This window comes from Gorilla gorilla, chromosome 20 (assembly GCF_029281585.2).
Source record: "Gorilla gorilla gorilla isolate KB3781 chromosome 20, NHGRI_mGorGor1-v2.1_pri, whole genome shotgun sequence".
Lineage (NCBI taxonomy): Eukaryota > Metazoa > Chordata > Mammalia > Primates > Hominidae > Gorilla > Gorilla gorilla.
This window is the reverse complement of record NC_073244.2, coordinates 13,358,977-13,385,505: the sequence shown is the minus strand read 5'-3', so window position 1 is coordinate 13,385,505 and position 26,529 is coordinate 13,358,977. Positions and strand designations below refer to the sequence as shown.

At 53.9% G+C, this 26,529-nt stretch overlaps 2 protein-coding genes across 3 annotated transcripts; both read right to left on the bottom strand.

The window, feature by feature from the left end:
- Positions 1–558: 558 nt before the first annotated feature.
- On the bottom strand, positions 559–5,500 carry ZNF358 (zinc finger protein 358). The gene is made up of 2 exons (XM_031004209.3): positions 5,323–5,500; positions 559–2,379 (listed from the first exon to the last, which is right to left on the bottom strand). The coding sequence occupies exon 2, from the start codon at positions 2,339–2,341 to the stop codon at positions 635–637; it is 1,707 nt and encodes a 568-aa protein (XP_030860069.3). The 5' UTR covers positions 2,342–2,379; positions 5,323–5,500; the 3' UTR covers positions 559–634.
- Positions 5,501–13,107: 7,607 nt separating this feature from the next.
- Positions 13,108–20,965, bottom strand: SAXO5 (stabilizer of axonemal microtubules 5). 2 transcript variants are annotated; one of them, XM_019015681.3, is made up of 8 exons: positions 20,251–20,965; positions 17,388–17,491; positions 17,201–17,301; positions 16,167–16,279; positions 15,977–16,086; positions 15,438–15,639; positions 14,450–14,535; positions 13,108–13,352 (listed from the first exon to the last, which is right to left on the bottom strand). In XM_019015681.3, the coding sequence occupies exons 1-8, from the start codon at positions 20,882–20,884 to the stop codon at positions 13,128–13,130; spliced, it is 1,575 nt and encodes a 524-aa protein (XP_018871226.1). In that variant the 5' UTR covers positions 20,885–20,965; the 3' UTR covers positions 13,108–13,127. The 2 variants fall into 2 exon arrangements, with proteins under 2 accessions (XP_018871226.1, XP_063556982.1); XM_063700912.1 differs by lacking the exons at positions 13,108–13,352; positions 14,450–14,535 and adding an exon at positions 14,543–14,641.
- Between the last annotated feature and the right edge of the window lie 5,564 nt (positions 20,966–26,529).

Here is a 26,529-nt window from a genome sequence, read left to right as displayed (position 1 = left end):
GCTGTTGAGAGGATTAAATGAGAGAATGCAAAAACTATCGCATAAGGCTGGGCAAACAGTACTGATTATTAAATTAGTGATTATTGGGATTACAAAATCCTTCATTGAGAAAGCTGCCTGCCATTTATATCAGAAGTCTTGTGATGCTTCTCCTAGAATGTACTATACCCTGTAATTATTTTTTAAGTATTCTGAATTTAGTATCTGTGAGCTCCATGCAGGTCGAGGCCATATTTATCTTGTTCCCTGCTGAGACCCCAGCAATCCAGAGATGTTTGTTGATTGCATAAATGAGCAACTTTTTTTGTCCACTTGTGTACCTACTGTGTGGGCTTTGAAGAGCAAGGGGTAAGTGAGAGGAACAGAGAGTGGTGACTAGTAGGATGGACCAGGATGAGACACTGTGGGTTAAGCTGGAAAGTCTAGCTGATGGGCCCAAGAAGGAAGCCAGGACACTGGAGCTCCAGATTGTGACTGGCCCTGGCCACACTGTCCCATCTCCGGAGCAAGGGGCTGTGCTCAGAAAGAAAGCACAAAAGGCAAGCCACGACACAGAGCCCGGAGGCAGTGGGAGGATTTTACTGACTGCACAACACACAACTTCCCCAGGCCCCCGAGGATGCCGGCGTCTCCTTCAGCCATCAGGCCCCAGCAGTGCCCCTTGCTCCTGTACCCACTCTGGACTCTCGCCGGTAGGGAGGGCTGCGCTGACAGTGCCACAAGTGGGAGAACAGGGGTCAGGGCAGGACACAGGGTTGGGATCAGGGCTGGGCACAGGATCAGGGTCTGGGCTGGGCACAGGATCAAGGTCTGGGCTGGGCACAAGGTCGGGACCAGCGTCGTGCCCAGCCTTCGGGTCAGAAGATTCCACAGGAGTAGGGCTGGGGGTGGATCTGGAGCCGGGGAGGGGTTTGGAGCTGGGATCCGGCAGAGTGCCCGGCCCAGAGCCAGGGTCAGGGTTGCGGCCACAGCTGGTGCCAGGGCTGAGGCCCAAGCCAGAGCCGAGCACAGAAACAGCATCAGGACCCAGGAGGGAGACCTGCCCCGGCCTCATCATAGATGCAGGGCTTAGGCCAGGCCCGAGGCCCAGGCCGGCGGCCGCTGCTGCAGCTGCAGCGGCCGCGGCAGCTGCAGCAGCGGCTGCACCCTCATGCACCCGTTTGTGCTTGGTGAGGCTGGAGGCCTGGCCGAAGGCCTTCCCGCAGAGCTGACAGCGATAGGGACGCTCGCCCGAATGCACGTGCAGGTGCTGGAGCAGCGCTGAGCTCTGCCCGAAGGCTTTGGAGCAGTGCGGGCAGGCGTAGGGCCGCTCGCCCGTGTGGATGCGCAGGTGGTGTTGCAAGTTGGAGCTCTGCCCGAAGGCTTTGCCGCAGTGGGGGCAGCGGTAGGGGCGCTCGGCCGTGTGTGTGCGCTGGTGCTGCAGCAGCGCCGAGCTCTGCCCGAAGGCCTTGCCGCACTGCGGACACGGGTAGGGCCGCTCGCCCGTGTGCGTGCGCAGGTGTTTCAGCAGCGCAGAGCCCTGGCCGAAGCCCTTGGCGCACACCGGGCACTTGTGGGGCCGCGGGCCGCCGTGCGTGCGCAGGTGCTGTGCCAGGAGCGAGCCGTGCCCGAAGGCCTTGCCACACACCGGGCAGTGGTGCGGCTTCTCCCCGCTGTGGCTGCTGCGATGTTTCAGCAGCGTGGAGCGCCAGCCGAAGGCCTTGCCGCAGGCCGCGCACTGGTACGGCCGCGCCCCAGTGTGGATGCCACGGTGCTGCGCCAGGGTGGCACCGTGGCTGAAGGACTTCCCGCAGTCGGGGCAGCGGTACGGCTTCTCGCCGCTGTGCGTGCGGCGATGCTGGCTCAGCCCGGAGCTGCGGCGGAAGGCTCGCCCGCAATCCGGGCAGGAGAAGGGCCGGGGCGGGCTGGCGGGGGCGGGGAGCACCGCGGGGCTGGTGGCCAAGACCTGGGGGGTGGCAGTGAGGCCAGAGGAGATGGGGTCCACGTTTGGATCGCCGGGGCTGAGGGTGTCGCTGTTAGGATCGAGAATCAGGGGTACGGGGCCAATCACATCTGGATCGAGGTCGAAACTCGAAGACATGGGGTCGGGATCTTGGGGTTCCGAGCCCGGAGCTTCGGCGTCGGGGTCCAGATCCTCCGAGACGGGCTCCAGATCTTCATAGCTGGGGTCCACGTCTTCCGGGACAGTGTTGAGGTCTTCAGGATCAGGCTCTGGGTCTTCAGAAACCGGGTCCAGATCTTCAGGATTGGGGTCTAGGTCCTCGGAGTCAGAGTCGAGCTCTTCATAAACGGGTCTCAGGCCTTTGTGGCCTGGGTTCCTGACCAGGACTGAGCGCCGCATTTCAGGCGTGGATGTGCCGGCAGCTTCTGGGGCAAGACCTGCAAGGGCAAGGATAGAGGGTAGAGGGTAGGTGGGTTCTGTGGGAGCGGGGGTGTCTTTTGGAGTCTGGTTAGGGATGAGAGAGGGGAACCGATTGTGCCGCCAGAACCCACTTTTTTTTTTTTTTTGAGATGGTCTCGTTCTGTTGCCAAGGCTGGAGTGCAAAGGTACCATCTCGGTTCACTGCAACCTCCGCCTCCCAGGTTCAAACAACTCTCCTGCCTCAGCCTCCTGAGTAGCTGGGATTACAGGTGTCCACCACCATGCCTGGCTAATTTTTGTATTTTTAGTAGAGATGGGATTTCAGCATGTTAGACAGGCTGGTCTCAAACTCCTGACCTCAGGTGATCTGCATGCCTCAGCCTCCTAAAGTGCTGGGATTACAGGCGTGAGCCACCGCGCCAGCCCCACTTGTTTATTTTTATTTTTTTGAGATGGGGTCTCACTCTGTCACCCAGGCTAGAGTGCAGTGATATGATCATAGCTCACTGCAGACTGGAACTCCCGGGCTCAAGCGATCCTCCCACCTCGGCCTCCCAAGTAGCTGGAATTACAGATGCACCATCACACTCAGCTAACTTCAATTCTTTCTTTCTTTCTTTTTCTTTCTTTCTTTCTTTTCTTCTTTCTTTCTTTCTCTTTTCTTTCTTTTTCTTTCTTTCCTTTCCTTCTTTCTTTTCCTTCCTTCCTTCTCTCTCTTCTTCCTTCTTTCCTTCCTTTCTTCCTTCCTTCCTTTCTCTCTCCCTCTGTCTCTCTTTTTTGAGATGGGGTGTCGCTATGTTGCCCAGGCTGGTCTCAAACTCCTGGACTCAAGCAAACCTCTGGCCTTGGCCTCAGAAAGTGCTGGGATTACAGGCATGAGCCACTGTGCCTGGCCAAACCCCACTCACTTCTGAGCATACACGTGGATCTTTCCCTTGTCTCTGACTGCAAGGAGATTTCTGACTTACCCCAGCCAGGGCAGGGAGTTGAGGGACCCAGGTGGGACATGGTAGGACCCTCCCCTCTCAGCCCCAAACCTGGACGGAGGTCATGAGACCCAGCACTAGAGGTTTCTAGTCCCCAATTCCATGGCTCTGCCCCTCTCTCCAACCTGGGCTCCTCTTGTGGGAAGCTGGGGTCCTGTGGAGGAGACAGTCCTAGCTTCCTACCCCCTTGCTGGGCGTCCCCACATGGGGAACAGTGTGGGTGTCAGCGTTCCTGTGCTCCTGAGTACATGGCCTGAATTCTTGTCCCATACTTGGGGGCGGCAGATTAATTTAGGGGGCGAGTTCTGGTAGGGAGGCCCCCCTCCAGCAGCAGCATTCTGAGCTCTAGAACCCATGTCTGGGGGATAAGAATATGGAACAAATAACATCAGGTATCCCTCCCGTCACTGGGGAAAGACAAGACTCTGGCTTGCCCTCTGGGGAAAAGAAAACCTGAATTCCAGAGCTCACAGCTCCAGGTGGGAGTCAGTGTCAAATCCTCTCTCTTAGACAGATCGGAAATGCCCTTTCCTACAGCCAGATAGTGAGCATGGTAGAGTGATATTTGGGACCCCTCCTGGTGAGAAGGGATGGGCAGGGAGACTCATGAACCCCATAGGCAGGAGGGTGGGGACAGTTGTTAGTATACCTGTTTATTTATGTTTGAGATGGGGTCTTGGTATGTTGCCCAGGCTGGACTCAAACTCCTGGGCTCAAATGATCCTCCCACCTCAGCCTCCCAAAGTATGGTGATTACAGGCATGAGCCACCATGCCCGGCCAGTATACCTGTTTTCCCTATTGGCTAGAAGGTCCTGCATTTTAACTTCTAGCTGGAGGATAGGCAAAAATAATACCTGGGGACCCTCTGAAGTTAATGGGGGAACGCCTGAGTCATCTCCTCCCATGGCTGGGACATGGCGGGTAGTGTCAGCACACTTGTGGCCCTTCCTGCAGGAAGGATCCTGAACTGAATTGCCACCTTGTGGCTAGGGGCAGACTGGGAGGTAGAGGAACAAAAGCTGGAACCACTTCTGGGGAGCAATGGGAGCCCAGGATGACCTGCCGGGAGGATGCCTTGAGCTCCCCACCCCATGGCTGGGTGTTGAGGTGTCAACAATGAATGATCTGCTCCTGGGAGAAGCTGTGGGGGGACCTGTGGCTCCCCTTCTGGGGAAAGGAATATGCTGAGCCACAACCCCATAGCTGGGAGTGTGCAGGCAAACAGAGCCGAGTTCCTGGACGGGGGTCCTCAACCCAGACCCCATAGTTGGAGAGTGGGGGAAACAAAACCTGGGACCCTTCCTGCATGAGGGGCAGAGGAACCCTTAGATCGCCTCCAGGGGAAGGGGCCCCCTGAATTCCCATCTCTTAACTGGAAGGTGGGAGGAGAAATCACTTAAGTCTTTCCTGAGTTCCCAGGGGTGAGGGCAGGTGGACCCCTGGATCACCTCCAGGGGAAGGAGCTTCCAGAACTACAGACCCCAAGACTGGAGGGGCAAGGGAACAATCGCTGGGACCCTTCCTAGGGTCCTGGGGGAAGAGGGAACCCCTAGGTCCCCCTTTTGAGGACAGGGCCTCCTGAACTCCAGACCCCAGGCGGGAGGTGGGAACAATACCTCGAATCAGGAGGGGAGGGGGTCCTGGATCGCCTCCTAGGGAGGGGGCGTCCTGAGCTCCAGACCCCAGAGCTGGCGGGCGCCCCCCACCCCGCCCGATTGAAGGCTCCCAACCTCCTGGCCCTTTCCCCCCGGGCCCCAGCGGCGGGATGGGCGCGCTAGGCCGGGGCTGGCCGCAGAGTCCCCTCCCCATCGCTCCCGCGACCCCCGCTCGCCTGGGCCAGGGCCGGCGGCGCGCAGGGCGGGGGACGATTAGAGGTCGCCCCGGGCTGCGCCCCGCGCCTGGAGCTCCCCCGCCCGCCCGCCCCCCACCCAGCCCCCCGCCCCGGCCCCAGCCCGCTCGCAGGGACACTCACCCGGCGCCCCTCGCCCCTGCCCGGCCCGCCGCGCCCGCGCCGGCCGCCGGCTCCCCCCGGGCCCGCAGGAAGCCCCCCGCCCGCCAGCCCCGCCGGCGGCCCCCTCGGCCCAGCGGCCCCGCCAGGCGCTCCCGGGGAGCGAGAGGGGCCGGCCGAGGGCCGCAGCGGGAGCTGCTGGGACTTGTAGTTCGCCCGCGCCCGCCGCGGCCGTCGCCATCGCTGCCCCCGCCCCCCGGGCAGGCCTTTGTCCCCGGCCAGGCCACCCCGACCGCGCGGCCGCGCCTTTGTCTGCACCGTGCCCCGCCCGCACGCAGCCCTGGCCCCATCCCTAGTCTCCTCCTGGGCCTGTCTCAGCCCCTCTGTGGCCCTGGCCCTATCTCTTTCTCTCCATCCCTGTCCCTCTCTCTGTCTCTCTCCGTCCCTATCTCTCTATCTCTGTTCATTCTGTCTGTCTCTGTCCCTGTCTTCCCATCTCTGTTCCTTTCTCTGTGTCTCTGTCCCCATCTCTTTCTCTGTGTTCCAATCTCTTTGCCTCTGTTGCTTTCTCTGCCTCTATCTCTCTCTGTGTCTGTCTCTCTCTGTCTCTGCCTCCTGCCCATGTCTCTGACTCTATCTTTGTTCGTAAAACTCTACACATGTTGTTCTTGGAGACTTGCAGTGCACATAGGCACAGCCAAGCCTCTCAGCTCTGCAATCTAAAAACATGTCTATTTTTGCTTAACCTGGCCTTCCTCCAATTTTTCCTTTTTGCATGGTGAAACCCGTCACCCTTTCTGGGTAACACCCGCCAAGGCACAGATTTGGGATATTCCTCCTCTAGTGTTTTCAGCCTCCTACCCAGATGGTGGGTCACCGCTGTCCCTGGAGGCCTCCAAGTGCTAGATGTGAGTGATGGTTTCCGGAGAACCTTACGCCGGACCGGGAAGGGCTCGGGGCAAACTTTCCTTGGAGACACAGATCCCCGCTGCCAGCCAGGAGAGAGAGTGGAAATCAGCTCCTGATGGCTGGGCCGCGATGTTCTCCACTAAATATAAACAGTGGTCACAGAATATAAACAATGATGGGGCAAGGCCACTCTGTGACCATGTCTGAACCAAGATAGAGACGTGGGCCCTGTGCAACCACAAAAATGAGTTCTCATCCCCCTCTCCAAGTGAACATAAATGACTGCCACTTCTTACCGACGACGATTCCAACCCAACTGCCATCCTCCCACCTCTGAGATAAAAATCACTGAAATACCTAGTCAGCAAAGCGCTCCCAGGTTCCCGACAATACCACCCTAGTAATTCTCTGTAAAACCACCCAGTATAGGCTGGGTGCGGTAGCTCATGCCTGTAATCCCAGCACTTTGGGAGGCCAAGGCGGGTGGATCTTGAGGTCAGGAGTTTGAGACCAGCCTGGCCAGCATGGTGAAATCCTGTCTCTACTAAAAATACAAAGATTAGCCGGGCGTGGTGGCAGGCACCTGTAATCCCAGCTACTTGGGAGGCTGAGGCAGGAGAATTGCTTGAACCCAGAAGGTGGAGGTTGCAGTGAGCCGAGATTGCACCACTGCACTCCAGCCTGGGCAACAGAGCGAGACTCCATCTCAAAAACAAACAAAACAAAAAACCCAAACCACCAAGTACAAGCCCAAATTCTATAAGATACTCCTCTGTCCCCATGTCCTCCTTATAGAGACACCCTATGGTTCCTTCTTCCTTCCTGAACCTTCTAGATGTGTGTTGGACTCAGCCTGAGACCTGCTTTCCATCTTTCCGCAGAGCCCACAGCAGATCTGAGAGATTGGAGATAACTTCAATTGGATTATGCCCCTGGTTCCTTATCCTGACACTTCCTGGATGATCCCATTACAAATACATGTGATGACATCTGTTGTTTCTTTGGCTCAGAATCTAACAGTACTTTCTTTTCCTTTGTGGGGTCCCCTCCACTACTCCAGATGCACATGTGTCTAATACCCCTTCCCAGTTCCATGTGATCTGGACTCTAATCAAAGGGCCGCTATCCCCTGGCCACAATAATTAGGTATCGGTTGAGAAGGTGACATTGGAGGTTCTCACTCTACTTCTGGGGTTATGAGCCACAGCGGGCTCATTCTGCCTGCAGCCACTTTCCCCAGTTGTTCAAAAGAACGGTCTGCAGACTGAGGCCAATATGCACCAAGATGTACAAGTAAGAGTCAGAGAGATAGCTCTGGCTATATTTGTTGAGCTCCTGGATATAGCCGTACCTGAAGCCACAGAACTCATTCTTTCCTGTACCACAAACTAACAAATGTTCTGGGTGTTTGAGCTAGTTTTAGTGGATGTCTGTTCTTTGCATCCGTGACAGTCTTGACTAATTTAGGAATTATTACCTGGAAAGGAAAGAGTAATAAAAAAAAATCTTAAAAAAAAAAAACCTTAAAATGTGGAACCAACTAAAGAAAGATGGGATAGAGAGCCAGGGTTGCCACATACATGGACTATAAATTGAATAGGGCACCTTAGGTTATGCAATGCACAACCTGTCTAGATGTATACGGGGCTTTGTAAAAGAGCTTTCCCCCAGAAAACTAGAGTTAGGTGGAAGAAAACCAGTGGATTAAATTGTTGCCTGGCCAGGCGTGGTGGCTGACACTTGTAATCCCAGCACTTTGGGAGGCTGAGATGGGAAGATCACTGAGGTCAGGAGTTTGAGACCATCCTGGCCAACATGGTGAAACCCCATTTCTACTAAAAATACAAAAAGTAGCCGGGCATGGTGGTGGGCACCTGTAATCCTAGCCACTTGGGAGGCTGAGGCAGGAGAATCACTTGAACCCGGGAGGTGGAGATTGCAGTGAGCCGAGATCGTGCCACACTATACTCCAGCCCGGGCGACAGAGCGAGACTCCATCTCAAAAATAAATGAATAATAAATAAATAAATAGTTACCAATTTTTTTCACGGAACTCTAACCATGTGTCTCCTAAGGACCAGAATATTGGAATATGGGGAAGCTTTCTTTCTCTTTTAGAGACAGGGTCTCATTGTGTCACCCAGGCTGGAGTGCAGTGGCACAATCATAGCTCACTGCAGCCTTGAACTCCTGGGTTCAAGCCAACCTCCCACCTCAACCTCTTGAGTAGCTGGGACTACAGACGAGTACCTGGGGACTCAGCCTCCTGAGTAGGTGGGACTGCAGCCACCATGCCTGGCTATTATTACTATTTTATTTTGTAGAGATGGAACCTCACTATGTTGCCCTGGCTGGTCTCAAACTCCTGACTTCAGCGATCCTCCCAACTTGCTGGGACTACAGGTGTGAGCTACCATGCCTGGCCTGGGGCAGCTTTCATGCAATCTTCAGCAAAGTCTTGCAAGAAAGACACAAGTTTCTGGAATGTGTTTCTTCTCAAAGCAGTGAATCATCTGCTTCATCTTGTGAGATCGTCAGAGCTGAATTTTCCGCCCCAGGCTAAAAGACGAGGCAGATGATGAGGTAGAAGATAAGACTGGGATGATGGGAGGACATCTGACACCCTAAACTACTCCCAAACGCTGAACATTCCTTGTCTGCAAAGCTGACAATCACTCTCACTGGGAAGAGCCTATTAGCTGAGCTAATCCACCCTCCAGATTGCAACCTGAGGCAGGACACAGATTTGTCCTTAGGAGACACAGTCAATTAAGGTCGGGCTCCAGCGCCGTGATCCTGGCTGGTTTTGGGGAGTTAAATAACCTAGGGGTGGGTTCCTGAGCTGGGCAAACCAATCACCATATTGTTTTCCTCTGGGCACAGTGATTGGTCCACAACTCGGTGAGTGATTCAAATGGGCCAATCAGCCTGCTCCTTAAATCCCAATATGGGGCCCGGTGCGGTGGCTCATGCTTGTAATCCCGGCACTTTGGGAGGCTGAGGCGGGCGGATCACTTGAGGTCAGGAGTTCAAGACCAGCCTGGCCAACATGGTGAAATCCCTTCTGTAATAAAAAATACAAAAATTAGCCGGGCATGGTGGTGCACACCTGTAGTCCCAGCTACTTGGGAGGCTGATGCAGGAGAATTGCTTGAACCCAGGAGGCGGAGGTTGCAGTGAGCCGAGATTGCATCACTGCACTCCAGCTTGGGTGACAGATGTCTCAAAACAAAAACCAAAATTCAATAGAGGGAGCGTGGTGGAAAGACCCCGCCCTTCTCTGGGGGGATCTAATCATAATGATTGGAAAATACTACCAGCATCTTCCTTTGCTGTTGCTTGGAGGGACACAGGACTGAGAGATGGCCAGGGGGACAGAGTCCTGATGCAAAATGCCTGATATTAGACCCAATTCCAGACTCAGACCTTCTTGTTTCTGTGTGTGCGTGTGTGTGTGTGTGTGTGTGTGTGTGTGTGTTATTGTTGAGACAGGAACTTGCTTAGTTGCCAAGGCTGGAGTGGAATGATAATAGCTCACTGCAGACTCAATCTTCTTGGCTCAAACAATCCTCCCACCTCAGCCTCCCAAGTAGCTGAGATTACAGGTGCACACCACCATGCCCAGCTAATTTTCTAAATTATTTTTAGTGGAGATGAGATCTCGCTATGTTGCCCAGGCTGGTCTTGAACTTCTGAGTTCAAGTGATCTTCCCGCCCCAGCCTCCCAAAGTGTTGGGAGTGCAGGCATGAGCCACCACGTCTGGCCTGTCTTTTTCTAAATCAATAAAATTCCTTTTTTTCCTTGAGCCAGATGGAGCTTGGTTTCTGTCACTTGCAACAAAATGACATAAGACATTAACACATTTAGTCACCGTTCATTGAGCTGCAGCCAAGTGCCAGGCCCTCTTCTGAGCATGGTACATGCACCTTTTATTTAATTCCTGTAACCACTCTATGAAACAGGAACTATTGGCATTCCCATTTTACAGATAAGGAAAGTGAGGGTCAGGGTGTATTTTTGCCTAAGGACAGAAAGGCAGGTCTGAATTCTGCTGCTGGGTGATGCTTACCACTGAGAAAGTTGTTTTCCTTTAAAAATTAATCTTGGTGGCTGGGCACGGTGGCTCATGCCTGTAATCCCAGCACTTTGGGAGGCCAAGGCGGGCAGATCACGAGGTCAGGAGTTCAAGACCAGCCGAGCAACATGGTGAAACTCCGTCTCTACTAAAAATACAAAGATTAGCCAGGCGCAGTGGTGGGCACCTGTAATCCCAGTTATTTGGGAGGCTGAGGCAGGAGAATTGCTTGAACCCAGGAGGCGGAGGTTGCAGTGAGCTGAGATTGCACCATTGCTTTCCAGGCTGGGTGACAAGAGCAAGACTCTGTTTCGAAAAAAAAAAAAAATCTTGGTTTCTCACATTCAATTCTATATTTTTTGTCTTAATCCCTAGGCTTTTGGGGGAAGGAAGGGAGTGAGTGGAATATAGGAGGGTTAGTCATAAAATACATCCAGAATAATCCTGATGTAGTGTCTTTCCCCAAGGATTAAACATTTCCAGTACAGTTTCTGTTCTTCCCTGGCAAGCCATCCTAGGGCTGGCCATTTTCATTGTTAGAAAATACTCCAAGTTGTGCTGAATTCCAGCTCTTTTTTAATTGCTATGGACTGTTTTCATCTAATGCCTAAGGCTGTTTTAAACCATTCCTGGGATGAGGCAGGAAGATAATCCTGCAGCTACAGCTACTTGGAACTTAAGACCAAATAAACATTCTGAGCTTCCCAGAAGGCAAGGCAAAAAGGGAAAGCCTTTCTGTTCTAGTAGTGTGGTCACTAGGCAGACCAGCTTCATCAGAAGAGGATAAGCTTATCGAAGTGGTTTCCAACCAGGGCAATTCTCTCCCATCTGGAAGGTATATGGCAATATTTGGGACATTTTGTTACAAATGGGAGGGAGAGGTTCTACTGGCATTTAGTGGGTAGAGGACAAGGATGGCACTAAATATCCTACAATGCACAGGAGAGCCTCCAATAAAGAATGATCTGATCTAAGACACCCATAAATGACAAGCCCTGGTTTATCCTGAAGTAACTCAGAAGGGCATGATGCCAAATATCTTTAGAGGACATATTCACAGCTGGCAGATTCTTGCATGGTCGATGTGGATACCATGTGTGGCCAAGAGGGTCATCTTGTCCCTACAGGATGCAAAGCTGGATTCCCTCCTGCCTTTCCTGCAGAAATGACAACCTGGCCTAGAGGAACTGATGCCAACCAGGAAAGGGCTCCTGGGCAGGGTCGAGATTGGCTCAACCTTATGGTTCATTGGATTGGGGTCCTTGGTCTTTGGAGGTTTGATTCTTGGTTCAGGAAAGCCATGTTCACTCCTTGAGACTGGATGTTCAACAGCCCACAGAGGCAGGCCCCGGCATGGTCACTAAAGCCTACCTTACCCGAGACAGACCTTACCCCAGACAGACCTTTCTCCTCACCCTTAAAGGTCAGGCGCTGTCCAAGGTACTGGTCCTTGCTAAGCCCTGTCACTCACTTGCTGCAGAGCCCCATCACATCCTCCTCCTTTTGACCCTTTACATTTTGTCCCTGGCTGAACACTTACCCCCTTGGACCTCATAATATCTTGATGGCTTTTGTCAATTTGCCCCTGGACTCTGCTCTGACCTGGGGACCAGTTGCCCAGACAACCAGTGCCCCATTCGGTCTCTAGTCTCTGTCCATGATGGAAAAAACTGCTGGGTTATTCTCAGCTGTGTCCATTCTTCCATGTCCTCTATGGGCCACATCCAGTGTCCCCACCATTGAAAGCTTTTTCCCCACACCCTGGCCTTCCCCACACCCTGGCCTTCCCCACTTTCATCCTCAGAAGGGAAGCTTCCCCTCCACGACCCCAGCCCCATGCACTGAAAAGTGTGTACATTTCTCATGTATAACAGTCTCATGGGAGAATTGCTACTTATCCCCATTTCATAGATGAGCAAATTGAGGCTCATAGGGGTTAAGTGACTTGCCCAAACTACCATCCAGGACGTGGAGGAGTCCGGGTTTGGACTATGCCCGTCCAGCACCCCCGCCCTTCCCCGGCCCCAGGGATCTGTGTTCTGAAGTACACACGCCAGTATCTCTGTTCAGCACTATAACTTTATTCTTTTTTTGAGACAGAGTTTTTGCTCTGTTGCCCTGATTGGAGTGCAGTGGTGCAATCATATAGCTCACTGCAGCATTAAATTTCTGGGCTTAAGTGATCCTCCCACCTCAGCCTCCTGAGTAACTTGGACTACAAGCACGTACCACTATGCCTGGCTTTCTAAAATTTTTATTTATTTATTTATTTATTATTTATTTTTTAAGACGTAGTCTCACTCTGCTGCCCAGGCTGGAGCTCAGTGGTGTGATCTCGGCTCACTGCAACCTCCGCCTCCCAGGTTCAAGTGATTCCCGTGCTTCAGCCTCCCGAGTAGCTAGGATTACAGACATGTGCCACCACGTCTGGCTAATTTTTGTATTTTAGTAGAGATAGGGTTTCACCATGTCGGCCAGGTTGGTCTCGAACTCCTGATCTCAGGTGATCCGCTCTCCTCGGCCTCCCAAAGTGCTGGGATTACAGGTGTGAGCCACTGCACCTGGCCGATTATCTTTTTTTTTTGTAGAAACAGGATCTCCCTATGTTGCCCAGGCTGATCTCAAACTCCTGGGCTCAAGCAATCCTCCCATCTCAGCCTCCCAAAGTGCTGGGGTTACAGGTGTGAGCCACCGCGCCCAGCCTTGACTCCATACTCTTCATGGCAACGCAGCAACAATGGAGTCATCCTTTCCCGTGCAGTCCCTTCCTCCAGCCCCCACCCACCCAGCATCCTCTGGACGGGCTGACTGATGGGAAGGAGTGGAATGTTGCCAAGATGGCATTTATTGCTGACTGGGGCACGGGTACATAGGGGGCTGGGGGACAAGAGGGTCTATCTTCTCCCTGCAGCCGCGCTGGTGAGGCGTGCCCAGGGGCACGAAGCCCTCCTGAGGATTTTTCAGTCTCAGGGCTGCTGGGCCCTGGTACTTGAAAGGAAACTCGTCCTTGTATTGTGTTGAGAAGAAGCGCAGTCCACCCAGAGGGGGCTCCATGTGGCTGTACTTGCACTGTGGAGACAGGGTGGACAGCCTGGCAGGGCAGCCTGGGAGGTGGCCGATCCACCCTGTCCACCCCAGGATCTCCAGGCCTGATGAGTCAGGGGGCGGGGCCAGGCAGGGCCGGCTAGCTGGTCGGGGCGGAGCCAGTGTCTGACCAAGGAGGATGGTTAAGACTGAGTAAGAAAGGATAGGGAAAGGGGCGAGGCTATGGCCAGAAGGGTGGAGTTATGCAGGGGCGGGGCTTGGCCACGAAGGGGCGGGGCTTGGCCACGAAGGGGCGGGGCTTGGCCACGAAGGGGCGGGATTGTCCAGGGGCGGAGTCGGGGTTCTGGTCAATTTGGGGTGGGATTTAGCCCTTCAGAAGGTAAAGCCTGGGGTAAGGTGGGGCCGCCAAGGGACAGAGCCAGAGCATCAAAGGCTGGGGAGGTTGAACCCTGGGGACAGGTGGGCAAAAACGGCCCCAGGCTGGGCTGAATGAGGAGCTGGATAAGAGGATGGAGAGAAACCAGGGGTGTCCCTGGAAGGACTCCAGGGCTGGGGTTATCCTGGGTGGCTCTGAATTAACCCTCGTCTTGGGTATAACAGTGGTGGTGGTGCAAAGATGCCCCTGAGCTGATCTTGACACGACCCTGGGGGGTGAGCTAGAGATGACCTCTATTTTTTTTTCCCTTTTTTTGAGGCAGAGTCTTGCTCTGTTGCCCAGCCCAGAGTGCAATGGTGCGATCTTGGCTCACTGAAACCTCTGCCTCCCTGGTTCAAGCAATTCTGTCTCAGCCTCCCCAGTAGCTGTGATTACAGGCATGCGCCACCATGCCTGGCTAATTTTTGTATTTTCAGTAGAGTCGGGGTTTCACCATGTTGGCCAGGCTGGTCTCGAACTCCTGACTTCAGGTGATCCGCCTGCTTCGGCCTCCCAAAGCGCTGGGATTACAGGCGTGAACCACTGCACCCAGCCAAGCTAGGGATGATCTTGAGGCTGAAGGGATATTAAGATGCCCCCAAGCCTGGGTGATCACTAACTCTGAGACAGCATAGTCGTCCTGAGATAACTCTACACCAATGTGGGGGTTGCCTAATGATGGGTGGCTCCCCTCCGCCTCCCTTACCCGCTGTAGCATCTCTTCAGTCATCGCGGCCGGAGCTGCTCTGTGTGGCTTCAGCATCTTCTGGTTCATGGTTAAAAAATCGAATTCTGGAGATTCAGGTTGGGGAGGCTGAGTGAGGGCTGTGGGCCGAGGCGGGGCTGAGGGTGTGGTGAAGTTCAAGGGAAGGGTTCAAGAGCCAAGCCCAGGCCAGCGCTGAAGTTGACCAGGGGAGAAAAACGGATTAGGAGAGGGGGGAGGGAGGAGCCAAAGAAGGATGGAGGAGCCAGAGGAAGGGGGAGGAGCTGGGAAAGAGGGAGGAGCTGGGAAAGAGGTAGGCGCTGGGGAAGAGGTAGGAGGTGGGGGAGGAGGGAGGAGCCAGGGGAGGAGGGAGGAGCTGGAGAAGAGGGAGGAACTGGGGAACTGGGAAAGAGGGAGGAGCTGGGACAAAGGAAGGAGCCGGAGGAGGGGGGAGGAGCCAGAGAAAGGGGGAGGAGCTTGGGAAGAGGGAGGAGCTGGAGGAGGACGGAGGAGCTAGGGGAGGAACCCAGAGCTAGGGCATAGGGCTAAGAAGGTCAGGGGCGGGGCCAGGCCAGATGAATCTGTGGGCAGGGCCAGGCAGGGCAGGCTAGCGGGTCAGGGGCGGAGCCAGAGTCTGACAATGGAAGAGGAGTTAAGACTGGATAAGAGAGGATGGAGAAGGGGCAGGGCCGTGTCCAGAAGGATGGAGTTATGAAGGGGAGAGGCATGGCCATGAAGGGGCGGGATTATCCAGGAGCACAGTTGGTGTTCTGGTCAATTGGGGGTGGGATTTAGCCTTTCAGGGGATGAAGCCACGGGGAGGGGAGGGCTGGTTAGGGGCGGGGCCAGAGCAGTGGCAGAGGCGAGGCTTCCAGGGCTGGGCTTCCCGGGACGGGGCTCCATGGGGCGGGGCTCCATGGGGGCGGGGCTTTCGGGGGTGGGGCTTCCCGGGGCGGGGCTCCATGGGGCGGGGCTTTCCGGGAGCGCTCACCGCCCGTGCCCCGCGGCAGGTTGCTCTGCTGCAAGTGGAGGTTGGGCGCTTTCTGCACCTGCCTCCACTCTGAGGGGCAGTAGTCCGAGCCCATGGTGGTCTTGAAGAAGCGTTTGAATAGCTTTGGCTCCCCTAGGGTCACATGACTCTGCAATTTCTCATGAGGCACGTGGCGGCTGGGTGGCTGGGTCGGGGGTGGCGGCTGTAGGACCACATGGCATTTGAAAGCTCCGGCGTCCGAGAGGTCACCAGGCCCGGGGGGGAGGGAGGAGGTGGGCTCTGTGTGACCTTGGACAGCTCCCTCACCCCTTCTGGGCCCCACTTGGTAGCACTGGGAGTTGGTACTCTTATCTCATTTTACAGAAGGAGCCACCGAGGAGGATCGGAGTGGTTAAGTGACTCGCCCTAGTTCACTCAAGTACATCCAGGAGATTCCTGCATACATATCAAGCTCACTCCCACTTTGGGACTTCTGCACCTGCTATTTGCTCTGTCTGGGAAGCCCTTTTCCCTGCCACCTTTTCGCTCTTCCTGCTCACCTGGCCGTAGAAGTACTGCATGAAGGTGTCCAGACTGCTGGGGCCGGGGCACCAATTTCCTTTCAGGATGTGCGACTCCGGAGTCTGATCGTGGTGAAGAACAAAAGGCTCTGCCAGAAGCGGAATAGGTGCAGAGCTGCCCTGGGAGGCTGCGGTGGGAGGTGGGACGGGGCGGGCCTCAGGCTCTCACCTGGCTCCCTGGCATAGAAGTGCTCGGCCTTGGTGGTCCTGTCGCGGAAGAGGCCGTCACCAGGACGGATATTTACACAGTGGATGTGGGCTGCGGCCTGGGCCTTGTCATACCTGTACGTAGTGTATTATTCCATCAAGAATAAGGTAAAGTGGGCTGGGCATGGTGGCCCACCCCTGTAATCTCAGCACTTTGGGAAGCTGAGGTGGGTGGATCACCTGAGGTCAGGCTTTTGAGAACAGCCTGGCAAAAATGGTGAAACCCCATCTCTACTAAAAATACAAAATTAGCTGGGCATGGTGGCACATGCCTGTAATTCCAGCTACTCGGTAGGCTGAGGCAGGAGAATTGCTTGAACCTGGGAGGCGGAGGTTGCAGTGAGCTGAGATTGTGCCACTGCACTCAAGCCTGGGCAACAGAGCGAGACTACGTCTCAAAAAAAAAAAAAAAAAAGAAGAAGAAGAAGAAGCTAAAGTGGATCCATCTGGGGCCTTGCAACCCCCAGAAAGAGGGAGGGGAGCAGGGTTTCCTAATGACCAAGCTGCGGGGCTCTGATAATGAGAGATCTGGCACAATAGTGCACCTTGGCTACCAGTGACAGAGACCTCAGAGGAGAGTATGGGCCCTAAAGCCCTAAGGGGCAAATACCACATGCTACTGAAAGCCAATTGTCCCATCTGGGTGGGAAGGCAGTGCCCCCTCATCCCCCACTTTTTTTTTTTTTTTTTTTTTTTTTTTTTGAGATGGAGTCTTGCTCTGTGGAACAGGCTGGAGTGCAGTGGTGCAATCTTGGCTCACTGCAGCCTCCGCCTCCCGGGTTCAGGCGATTCTCCTGCCTCAGCCTCCGGAGTAACTGGGATTACAGGCGCCCACCACCACACCCGGCTAATTGTTGTATTTTTAGTAGAGACAGGGTTTCACCATATTGGCCAGGCTGGTCTCGAGCTCCTGACCTCATGATCTGCCTGCCTCAGCCTCCCAAAGTGCTGGGATTACAGGCATGAGCCACCATGCCCGCAGCGGCCCCTTTATACCTATCTTCAGGCAGACCCTGGGGCCTGTAGGCCTGTTTCTGCTCCGAACACGTTGATCCATAGCTGATCTTGCAGTCTCCCAGCTCCACTCTGGAGGAGGCCTGTGGGCAGACAGGGATAGGAAGGCCCAAACCACCCAGTCCCCAATTCTGCCCCCACCTGCAGCCCCAACACAGCCTCAATTTACCCTCTTACACATCAAGGCAGGTGGGCCTGGCAGGGCCTGGAACTGTCTTTGGTAGGAAGTCCCATCTTGTCTCGTGTAGTCCCACTTGAGGGTGTTGGGGCCCCCTTAGGGTAGGCAAGGGGGGTGGGGGGAGAGAGAGAGAGAGAGAGAGAGAGAGAGAGAGAGAGAGAGAGAGAGAGAGAGAGGTTGAGATTCCCTGCCATCTCAAGCCCTCTGGAAGGAATTCTATTTCTTGCCTGGGAAGGGGAGCTGGGCCATTCTGAACAGTGTAGACTGAGAGCTGTCTGGCAAACACCAAAAGATAAAAATAAAAATAAAATAAATTATACTAAAAGCCAGGTGCAATGGCCCATGCCTGTAATCCCAGCTATTCAGGTGGCTGAAGTGCGAAGATGGGCTTGAGCCCATCTTGAGCTGGAGACCAGCCTGGGCAACATAGTAAGACCCTCATCTCTAAAAAATAATGATAAATTTAAAAATACAGCCAGGTGTGGTGGCTCATGCCTGTAATCCCAGCACTTTGAGAGGCCAAGGCAGGTGGATCACCTGAGGTCAGGAGTTCAAGACCAGCCTGATCAATACGGTGAAACCCCATCCCTACCAAAAATATAAAAATTAGCCGGGTGTGTTGGCATGTGCCTGTAGTCCCAGCTACTCAGGAGACTGAGACAGGAGAATAATTTGAACTTGGGAGGTGGAGGTTGCAGTGAGCCGAGATCATGCCACTGCACTCCAGCCTGGGCCACAGAGTGAGATTCTGTCTCAAAAACACACAAACACAATAAAACAAAAAAAACCCAATAATATCTACCAAGGACTATATTGAGCCACGCATAGGTTAAGTGCATTGCATCTTCTTCCAGGACTGAGTATCTCTCTCTCCGTCTCTCTTTTATTTTGGAGATGGAGTCTCGCTCTGTGGCCCATGCTGGAGTGCAGTGGCACAATCTTGACTCACTGCAACCTGCTCCTCCCAGGTTCAAGTGATTCTCCTGCCTCAGCCTCCCAAGTAGCTAGCTGGGATTACAGGAACGCACCACCAGGTCAGGCTGAATTTTGTATTTTTAGTAGAGATGGGGTTTCCCCACATTGGCCAGGCTGGTCTCCAACTCCTGGCCGCAAGTGATCCGCCTGCCTCAGCCTCCCAAAGTGCTGGGATCACAGGCATGAGCCATTGCACCCGGCCACACCTTCTTCTTGGACCTGGTATCATTTCTCTTATGTTACAGCCTCCTTGAGGCTCAGAGAGGTTAAGCAACTTGCCAGAAATCACAGAAACTAGGAATCACAACTAAATGTCAAATCAGGGTTTGACAATCCCTGAGCCCATCTTAGGGGCCTCTGACCAGTAATGTTCACCCAAAGGGTCCCTGGAGTCACAGAATTGGAAAATTACACGAATGCTGGCTACTCTTTGTTAAGTGCTCTCTGCACCAGACACACCATACACATTCAGCTTTACCAGCTCCTGTGCATTGGGCCCTGTGATTGCACCCATTTTGTAGATGGGGAAACTGAGGCTTGGAGAGGTTAACTCCCTCAGACTCACACAGCTACTAAGGTGGTAAGGCTGGGGGGGTGTGGGGAGGAGGGTGTACAGCTGGGGAACTTAGCTGATTTGTCTGACCCCAAACTGGCATTCATGACTTCTGCCAACCACGTACCACTCTGGACAGATTCAGAGGATATGTCCACCCTCCTGATGCTGAAACTGATGCTCAAGGTGGTTCCAGGGTTTCTGAGGCTTGGTGTAACTGACATTTGGGGCTGGCTGGGAGGATACTTGGCAGCATCTCTGGCTTCTACCCGCTGTCTGCTGGTAGCACCTCTGCCCATCTTTTTAAATTTTTATTTTGTAAGGGCTGGGCTCAGTGGTTCATGCCTATAATCCCAGCACTTTGGGAGGTCGAGGCAGATGGATTGCTTGAGCCCAGGAGTTCAAGACCCGCCAGGGCAACATAGTAAGGCTTCATCTCTACAAATAAGTACAAAAAATTAGCTGGGCCTGGTGACATGCGTGTCTGCAGTCCCAGCTGCCTGGGAGGCTGAGGTGGGAGGATCACTTGAGCTGGGCAGATTTAGTCTGTGTGAGCCGAGATCATGCCACTGCACTCCAGCCTGGGTGACAGAGAGAGACACTTTCTCAAAAAAATATATATACATATATATATAATTAAAAAATAAAATTTTTATTTTGTAGAGATGGGTCTCGCTATGTTGCCCAGGCTGGTCTCCAATTCTGGCCTCAAGAGATCCTCCTGCCTAGGCCTCCCAACGCACTGGGATTACAGGCGTGAGCCACCGCGGGTGGCCTCGCCACCCCCCAAGTCTTCCTCCCTCCCTCCCTTCCTCTGTCTTGTTTTCCTTCCTTCCTTCTCCTTCCTTCCTTCCTTCCTCTCTCTCTTTCTTCTTTCTCTTCTTCCTTTCTTTCTTTCCTTTTTTTGAGACGGAGCCTTGCTCTGTCTCCCAGGTTGGAATGCGGCGGCACAATCTCAGCTCACCACAACCTCTGCCCCCTGGGTTCAAGCGATTCTCCTGCCTCAGCCTCTCAAGTAGCTGGGATTACAGGCACCCTTCACCGCGCCCTACTAATTTTTGTATTTTAGTAGAGACGGGGTTCTCCATATTGGCCAGGCTGGTCTCGAACTCTTGACCTCAAGCGATCCCCCCGCCTCCAACTCCCAAAGTGCTGAGGTTACAGCCTTGAGCCACCGCGCCCGGCCACCCCCCAAGTCCTGACCACCAAAAGCGTTTCCAGACATTGCCAAATGTTCCCTGGGGGAAGGGGAATGAAGAGCCCTTGCCCCTGTTTGAGAACCACAAGGTGAAGCAAATCGCCCACTCAGCCCGGGCGCGCGCTCACCGAGGTGGCAACTGGGCGCGCGAGGCTGCGGGCGCGCGTCGTGGGGTGGAAAGAGCGCCTGGTGCGTGGTGGGCGGGATGCGCAACTTGTCGCGGTCGCCAGGAGGCAGGGAGTCGCGGTCGAAGATGAGGCGCGCGCCGCGGATCCGCTCTCGGGTGCGCGCCGGCAGCTCGGGCCAGCCGTAGGCGGCGTGCGCGTTGGAGAGGCCGATCCCGGCGTGCGCGTCCTCGTGCAGGTGCAGGTTGCTGGCCTGCATGGCGAGCGTGCGTTCCCGCGCCTGCGCTTGCAGCAGCTCCCACGGCGGCGTGGATGGCGGCGGGAACGCGCGGTGCGCCTCCGACACGCGCTCTTCCCGGTCCCAGCGCGGGTCCATTGGGAAAAGCAGCGCGGGCGGCGGCTGCAGGCTCGGCGGCTCCCGGGTGGCAGCCGGGTAGGCAAAGTCCCGGTGCGACGTGGTGCGCGTGGTGCCCTCGTGCAGCCGCAGGTCAGGCCCCAGCGAGAAGTGCGAGGCCTTGAGGAAGTCCAGCCGGGACATCGGGCACGGGCGCGGGCACGGCAGGAGGGCGCCTGTGGCCATCGCGGGACACCAGCCACCTGCGAGAGGGTGGAGATGAGGGACTGAGCAAGTGCCCATTGGGGCACTTGCCTTTGACTCCTGCTTTTGACTCCTTTCTGCTGCCTTTGACTCCTTTCTGTTCGCCAAGCACTGAGCTGGAGGCTGGGGACATCACGGGAAACTGGTACAGCTTCTGTGCCTTTCCCCGGCGAGAGCAGAGACAGAAATAATCATGGCCGTGCGCGGAGGCTCACGCTTGTAATCTCAGCACTTTGGGAGGCCGAGGCCGGAGGATCACCTGAGGTCAGGAGTTCGAGACCAGCCTGGCCAACGTGGTGAAACCCTGTCTCTACTAAAAATAACTAAAAAAAAAAAAAAAAAAAAAAAAAAAATTAGCCTGGAGTGGTGGTGGGCGCCCATAGTCCCAGCTACTCGGGAGGCTGAGGCAGGAGAATCGCTTGAACCTGGGAGGCAGAGGTTGCAGTGAGCCGAGATTGTGCCATTGCACTCCAGCCTGGACGACAGAGCGAGACTCCATCTCAAAACATAAAAAAAAATCTTTCATGTGGTGCCTACTGTAGGCCTGGCACACAGTAGGCACCACATAAATGATTTCTGTCCCTACTCTAGGCCTGGAGGCCAGCAGGGGTGGGGAACTAACATTAGGTCACAAAATAGACCTAGATCCCTGCCTTTGTGGAATTGATAATGGGGCGGGAGATGACAGACAATAATAAAAAATATAACAACAAAAATTGAAGAGTAGGTTAGAAGGTAATAGCTGGGTACTGTGACTCATACCTGTATCCAGGCACAGTGAGAGGTCAGAGCAAGAGGACTGCTTGAGCCCGGGAGTTCAAGACCAGCCTGGGCAATATAGTGGGACCCCGTCTCCACACACACACACACACACACACACACACACACACACACACAAAATTAGACAAGTGTGGTGGGCTCAACCTCTTGGGCTCAAGCGGTCCTCTCACCTCAGTCTTCTGAGCATCTGGGACTATAGGTGTGCACCACCATGCATGGCTAATTCTTTCTATTTTTTTTTAGAGACAGGGGTCTGGCTATGTTGCTCAGGCCGGTCTCAAACTCCTGGGCTCAAGCAATCCTTCTGCCTCAGCCTCCCAAAGTGCTGGGATTACAGGCGTTAGCCACCGTGCCTGGCCAAGGGTAGGTTTTAACCACTGCTTCACAAAAGACATTGAGGCTCGGGGAGGTGGTCATATGCTTGAGATTTGAACCCAGGGCGACTCTGATTCTAGAACTTGGAGAATTAACCACTGCATTCTACTGTATGTCTGATACGAGAACCCCGTCTTCTCACCCAGTCAGTTATCAAGGCCACGGTTTTCTCCTTCTTCCCCTCTGGGGGACCCATTTTTGTTCCTCTGCCTAACTCCAGCCCTGCACCCCAGCCACTGGCCATCTCTGTTTCTGCCACACTTTTTCTCCCTTCTCTCCCCCTCCCCCTCCCCTCTCCCCTCTGCTCCCTTCCCTTCCTTCTCTCTCTTTCTTTCTTTCCTTTTCTTTTTGAGACAGAGTCTCACTCTGTCCCCCAGGCTGGAGTACAGTGGCACGATCTCAGCTCACTGCAACCTCCACCTCCTGGATTCAACTGACTCTCCTGCCTCAGCCTCCCAAGTAGCTGGGATAACAGGTACCTGCTACCACGCCCGTCTAAGTTTTGTATTTTTGGTAGAGACGGGGTTTCACCACATTGGTCAGGCTGGTCTCGAACTCCTGACCTCATGTGATCTGTCTGCCTTGGCCTCCCAAAGTGCTGGGATGACAGGTGTGAGCCACTGTGCCCGGCCTGCCACGCACTTTCTTACTGGTTTTCCCCTGCTCTGCAGTTGTCCTAGGTCCTGCCTATTCTCAATCTCTTCCTGTCTTCACACTTTCTGAGAGTTAGCTCTCTCCTCTGACCTTCAGCTTCAGACTCCAAGCCTCCCCTGACCCTCCGCCTCTGCTCAGTCACCTGGGACTTTCTTGCCTTTGCTTAGATCACAAGTGGCTCCCATGCTCTCCTCTCTGTCTCCCTTGGAGACCAGCATTCCAAGTTCTCAGGCTCACCTCTTGCAGGAAGACCTCCCAGATCACTTCAACCCACAAAACCTGCTTACCTCTACCTATTTAGAAAACATGGATCAGATGGGTGCAGTGGCTCAGGCCTGTAATCCCAGCACTTTGGGAGGCCGAGGTGGGCGGATCTCCTGAGGTCGGAGTTCAAGGCCAGCCTGACCAACATGGAGAAACTCCATCTCTACTAAAAATACAAAATTAGTCAGGCGTGGTGGCGCATGCCTGTAATCCCAGCTACTCCAGAGGCTGAGGCAGGAGAATAGCTTGAACCCAGGAGGCAGAAGTCGTGGTGAGCCGAGATTGCGCCATTGCACTCCAGCCTGGGCAACAAGAGCGAAACTCTGTCTCAAAAAAAAAAAAAAAAAGAAAAAAATACAAAAATTAGCTGGGCATGGCGGTATGCGCCTGTCATCCCAGCTACTCAGAAGGCTGAGGCGGGAGAACCGCTTGAACCTGGGTGGCAGAGGTTGCAGTGATCCGAGACCACGCCGCTGCACTCCAGCCTGGGTGACAGAGCGAAACCCCATCACAAAAATAGAAAGAAAACATGGATGAAGGGTGTGTGTGTGTGTATGTGTGTGTGTGTGTGTGTGTGTGTGTGTGTGTGTGTTTTAATGAAACCACAGTTTTTCAGTGTGTAAGTTTGTTGCTTTTTTTTTTTTTCTCAGCTCACTGCAACCTCTTCCTCCTGGATTCAAGCGATTCTCCCACCTCAGCCTCCAGAGTAGCTGGGACTATAGGTGTCCGCCACCACGCCCGGCCAATTTTTGTATTTTTAGTAGAGACGGGGTTTCGCCATGTTGGCCAACCTGGTCTCGAACTCCTAGCCTCAGGTGATCCACCCACCTCGGCCTCCCAAAATGCTGGGATTACAGGCATGAGCCACCACGCCTGGCTGAGTTTGCTGCTTTTTGAATCATTTGCCCCCTGCAATAGTTGAGAGCTGAGTATGACCTCCAAAATCGGTCATCAGAGACTACTAGCCAGGTAATCTTGGAATAAGTCATTAAGCCCCCATGAGCCTCAGTTTTCACCTCCGTACATCAGGGACAAGGACAGTGTACCTACCTCAAGGGATGGCGTGTGAATCAGTGAGTTTTAGAAAATGGACTTAGCTACAGACTAGATCTTTGGGTCTCCCTCTGTCCCTGGTCTCTCAGAGGACCCTCATGTTCCTTCCCAGGCTGCATCCAAGGGTGGTCCAGCCCTGCCCATTGTGACCCCAAGAGCTTCCTTTGTGTAATGATACTGTCACAGTGACCACTCAGCACCTCTAGGGGCAGCCAGGAGGAAAATTACCAGGCAGACTTGGTGCGAATACTGCCTCCTTAGAGCTCCAGGAACCCAGGCAAGTAATTGACTTTTTGGAGCCTCTGGGGTTTTGTTCGGTTGGTTTTGTTTTTGAGGTAAGCTCTCGCTATGTTGCCCAGGCTGGACTTGAACTCCTGGGCTCAAGCGATCCTCTCGCCTCAGCCTCCCAAGTAGGTGGGTCCACAGGTGTGTGCCACCGTGCCTGGCTAGGACTTAGGTTTTGTCATCTGCAAAAGGGGACTAATGATGGTAGCCAGTTCAGAAAGCAGTGTCAGTATTGAGGATTTGATGAAATAGGCTGCTGGTGTCCATTATTATTATCATCCTCTAAAGTTTTTCTGTCGCTCTACCTTCTACACACCCCACACAGAATGGACCCACTTCCCTGAATCACTGCACCTCTTGATATTATTCTAGGGCTCACAGATCTCCCTTTAAAGGGGCCGGTCACCACTCCTTCCCCAGCCAAAGACCACCAGGAATGTACCTGTGATTGAACACATTCAAGCTTATTATTCATCAGAGAGAGAGAGAGAAAGAGAGAGGGAGAGAGAGCTCATACATGTCATAGGGCTCTATGGGGGTCTCAGTAGGGAGGTGTTAGAAAGAACTTTTTTCCTTATTTATTTATTTATTTATTTATTTATTTATTTATTTATTTGAGATGGAGTTTCGCTCTTGTTGCCCAGGCTGGAGTGCAGTGGCACGATCTCAGCTCACCGCAACCTCCGCCTCCCGGGTTCAAGTGATTCTCCTGCCTCAGGCTCCCGAGTAGCTGGGATTATAGGCATGTGCCACCACGCCCGGCTAATTTTGTATTTTTAGTAGAGATGGGGTTTTTTCCATGTTGGTCAGGCTGGTTTCGAATTGCCGACCTCAGGTGATCCGCTCGCCTCGGTCTCCCGAAGTGCTGGGATTATAGGTGTGAGCCACCGCGCCCGGCCAGAAAGCACTTATTATGGGATTTGCAATTCTGCTCGGTGTTTTGGGGGCACAGCTTAAGGAAGTAGGGGATTTGGGTGGGATGAATTTATTGGTTGGAAATTTTACTTTCTTTTTTGAGATGAACAGATAAAAACAAATAAAAACAACACACAGGTGAGGCATGGTGGCTCACATTTGTAATCTCAGCCTCCCAAAGTACCGTCCAGAAAAGGGCTGTTGTGGCTTGGTGTGGTGGCTCACACCTGTAATCCCAGCACTTTGGGAGGCCAAGGTGGGTGGATCACTTGAGGTCAGGAGTTTGAGACCAGCCTGGCGAACACGGTGAAACCCTGTCTCTACTGAAAATACAAAAATTAGCCAGGCATGGTGGCTCACGCCTGTAATCCCCACTACTCAGGAGGCTGAGGCAGGCGGATCTCCTTTGGTCAGGAGTTCGAGGCCAGCCTGGCCAACATGGTGAAACCCTGTCTCTACTAAAAATATAAAAAATAGCTGGGTGTGGTGGCGGGCACCTGTATTCCCAGCTACTCAGGAGGCTGAGGCAGGAGAATTGCTTGAACCCAGGAGGCGGAGGTTGCAGTGAGCCGAGATCACGCCATTGCACTCCAGCCTGGGCGACAAGAGCAAAACTCTGTCTCAAAGAAAAAAAAAAAACTAGCTGGGCATGGTGGCGAGCACCTGTAATCCCAGCTACTCAGGAGGCTGAGGCAGGAGAATCGCTTGAACCCAGGTGGTGGAGCTTGCAGTGAACTGAGATCGTGCCACTGCACTCCAGCTTGGGCCACAGAGCAAAACTCTGTCTCAAAAAAAAAAAAAACAGAAGCAAGGGAGGCTGGGTGCAGTGGCTCAGGCCTGTAATCCCATCACTTTGAGAGGCTGAATCGGGAGGACTGCTTGAGCCCAGGTGTTTGAGACCAGCCTGGGCAACACAGTGAGACCCTATCTCTATAAAAAATTAAAAAGCCAGATGCGGTGGCACGTGCCTATAGTCCCAGCTACTTGGGAGGCTAAGGTGGGAGGATTTCTTGAACCCAGGACATTGAGGTTGCAGTGAGGGTGCAGTGAGCTATGATTCCGCCACTGCACTCCAGCCTGGGCGACAGAGTGAGACTCTGTCTCGGAAAGAACACAAAACAAAAGAGCAGCTAGGGAGAGAAGTAACTATTATTCAGCATCTTAATCATCTGTATGAAGAAGTCAGAAGGAAGGAAGGAAGGAGAGAGGGAGGGAAGGAAGGAAGGAAGGAAGGGAGGGAGGGAGGGATGGATTTGGGATCTGCAGTTCTGTTAGGTGTTTTGGGGGCACGGTTTTGTTTTTTGTGCAAATCCTGCCTCCTTAGAGCTCCAGGGAAGCTGGGAGCTGGAAGGAAGGAA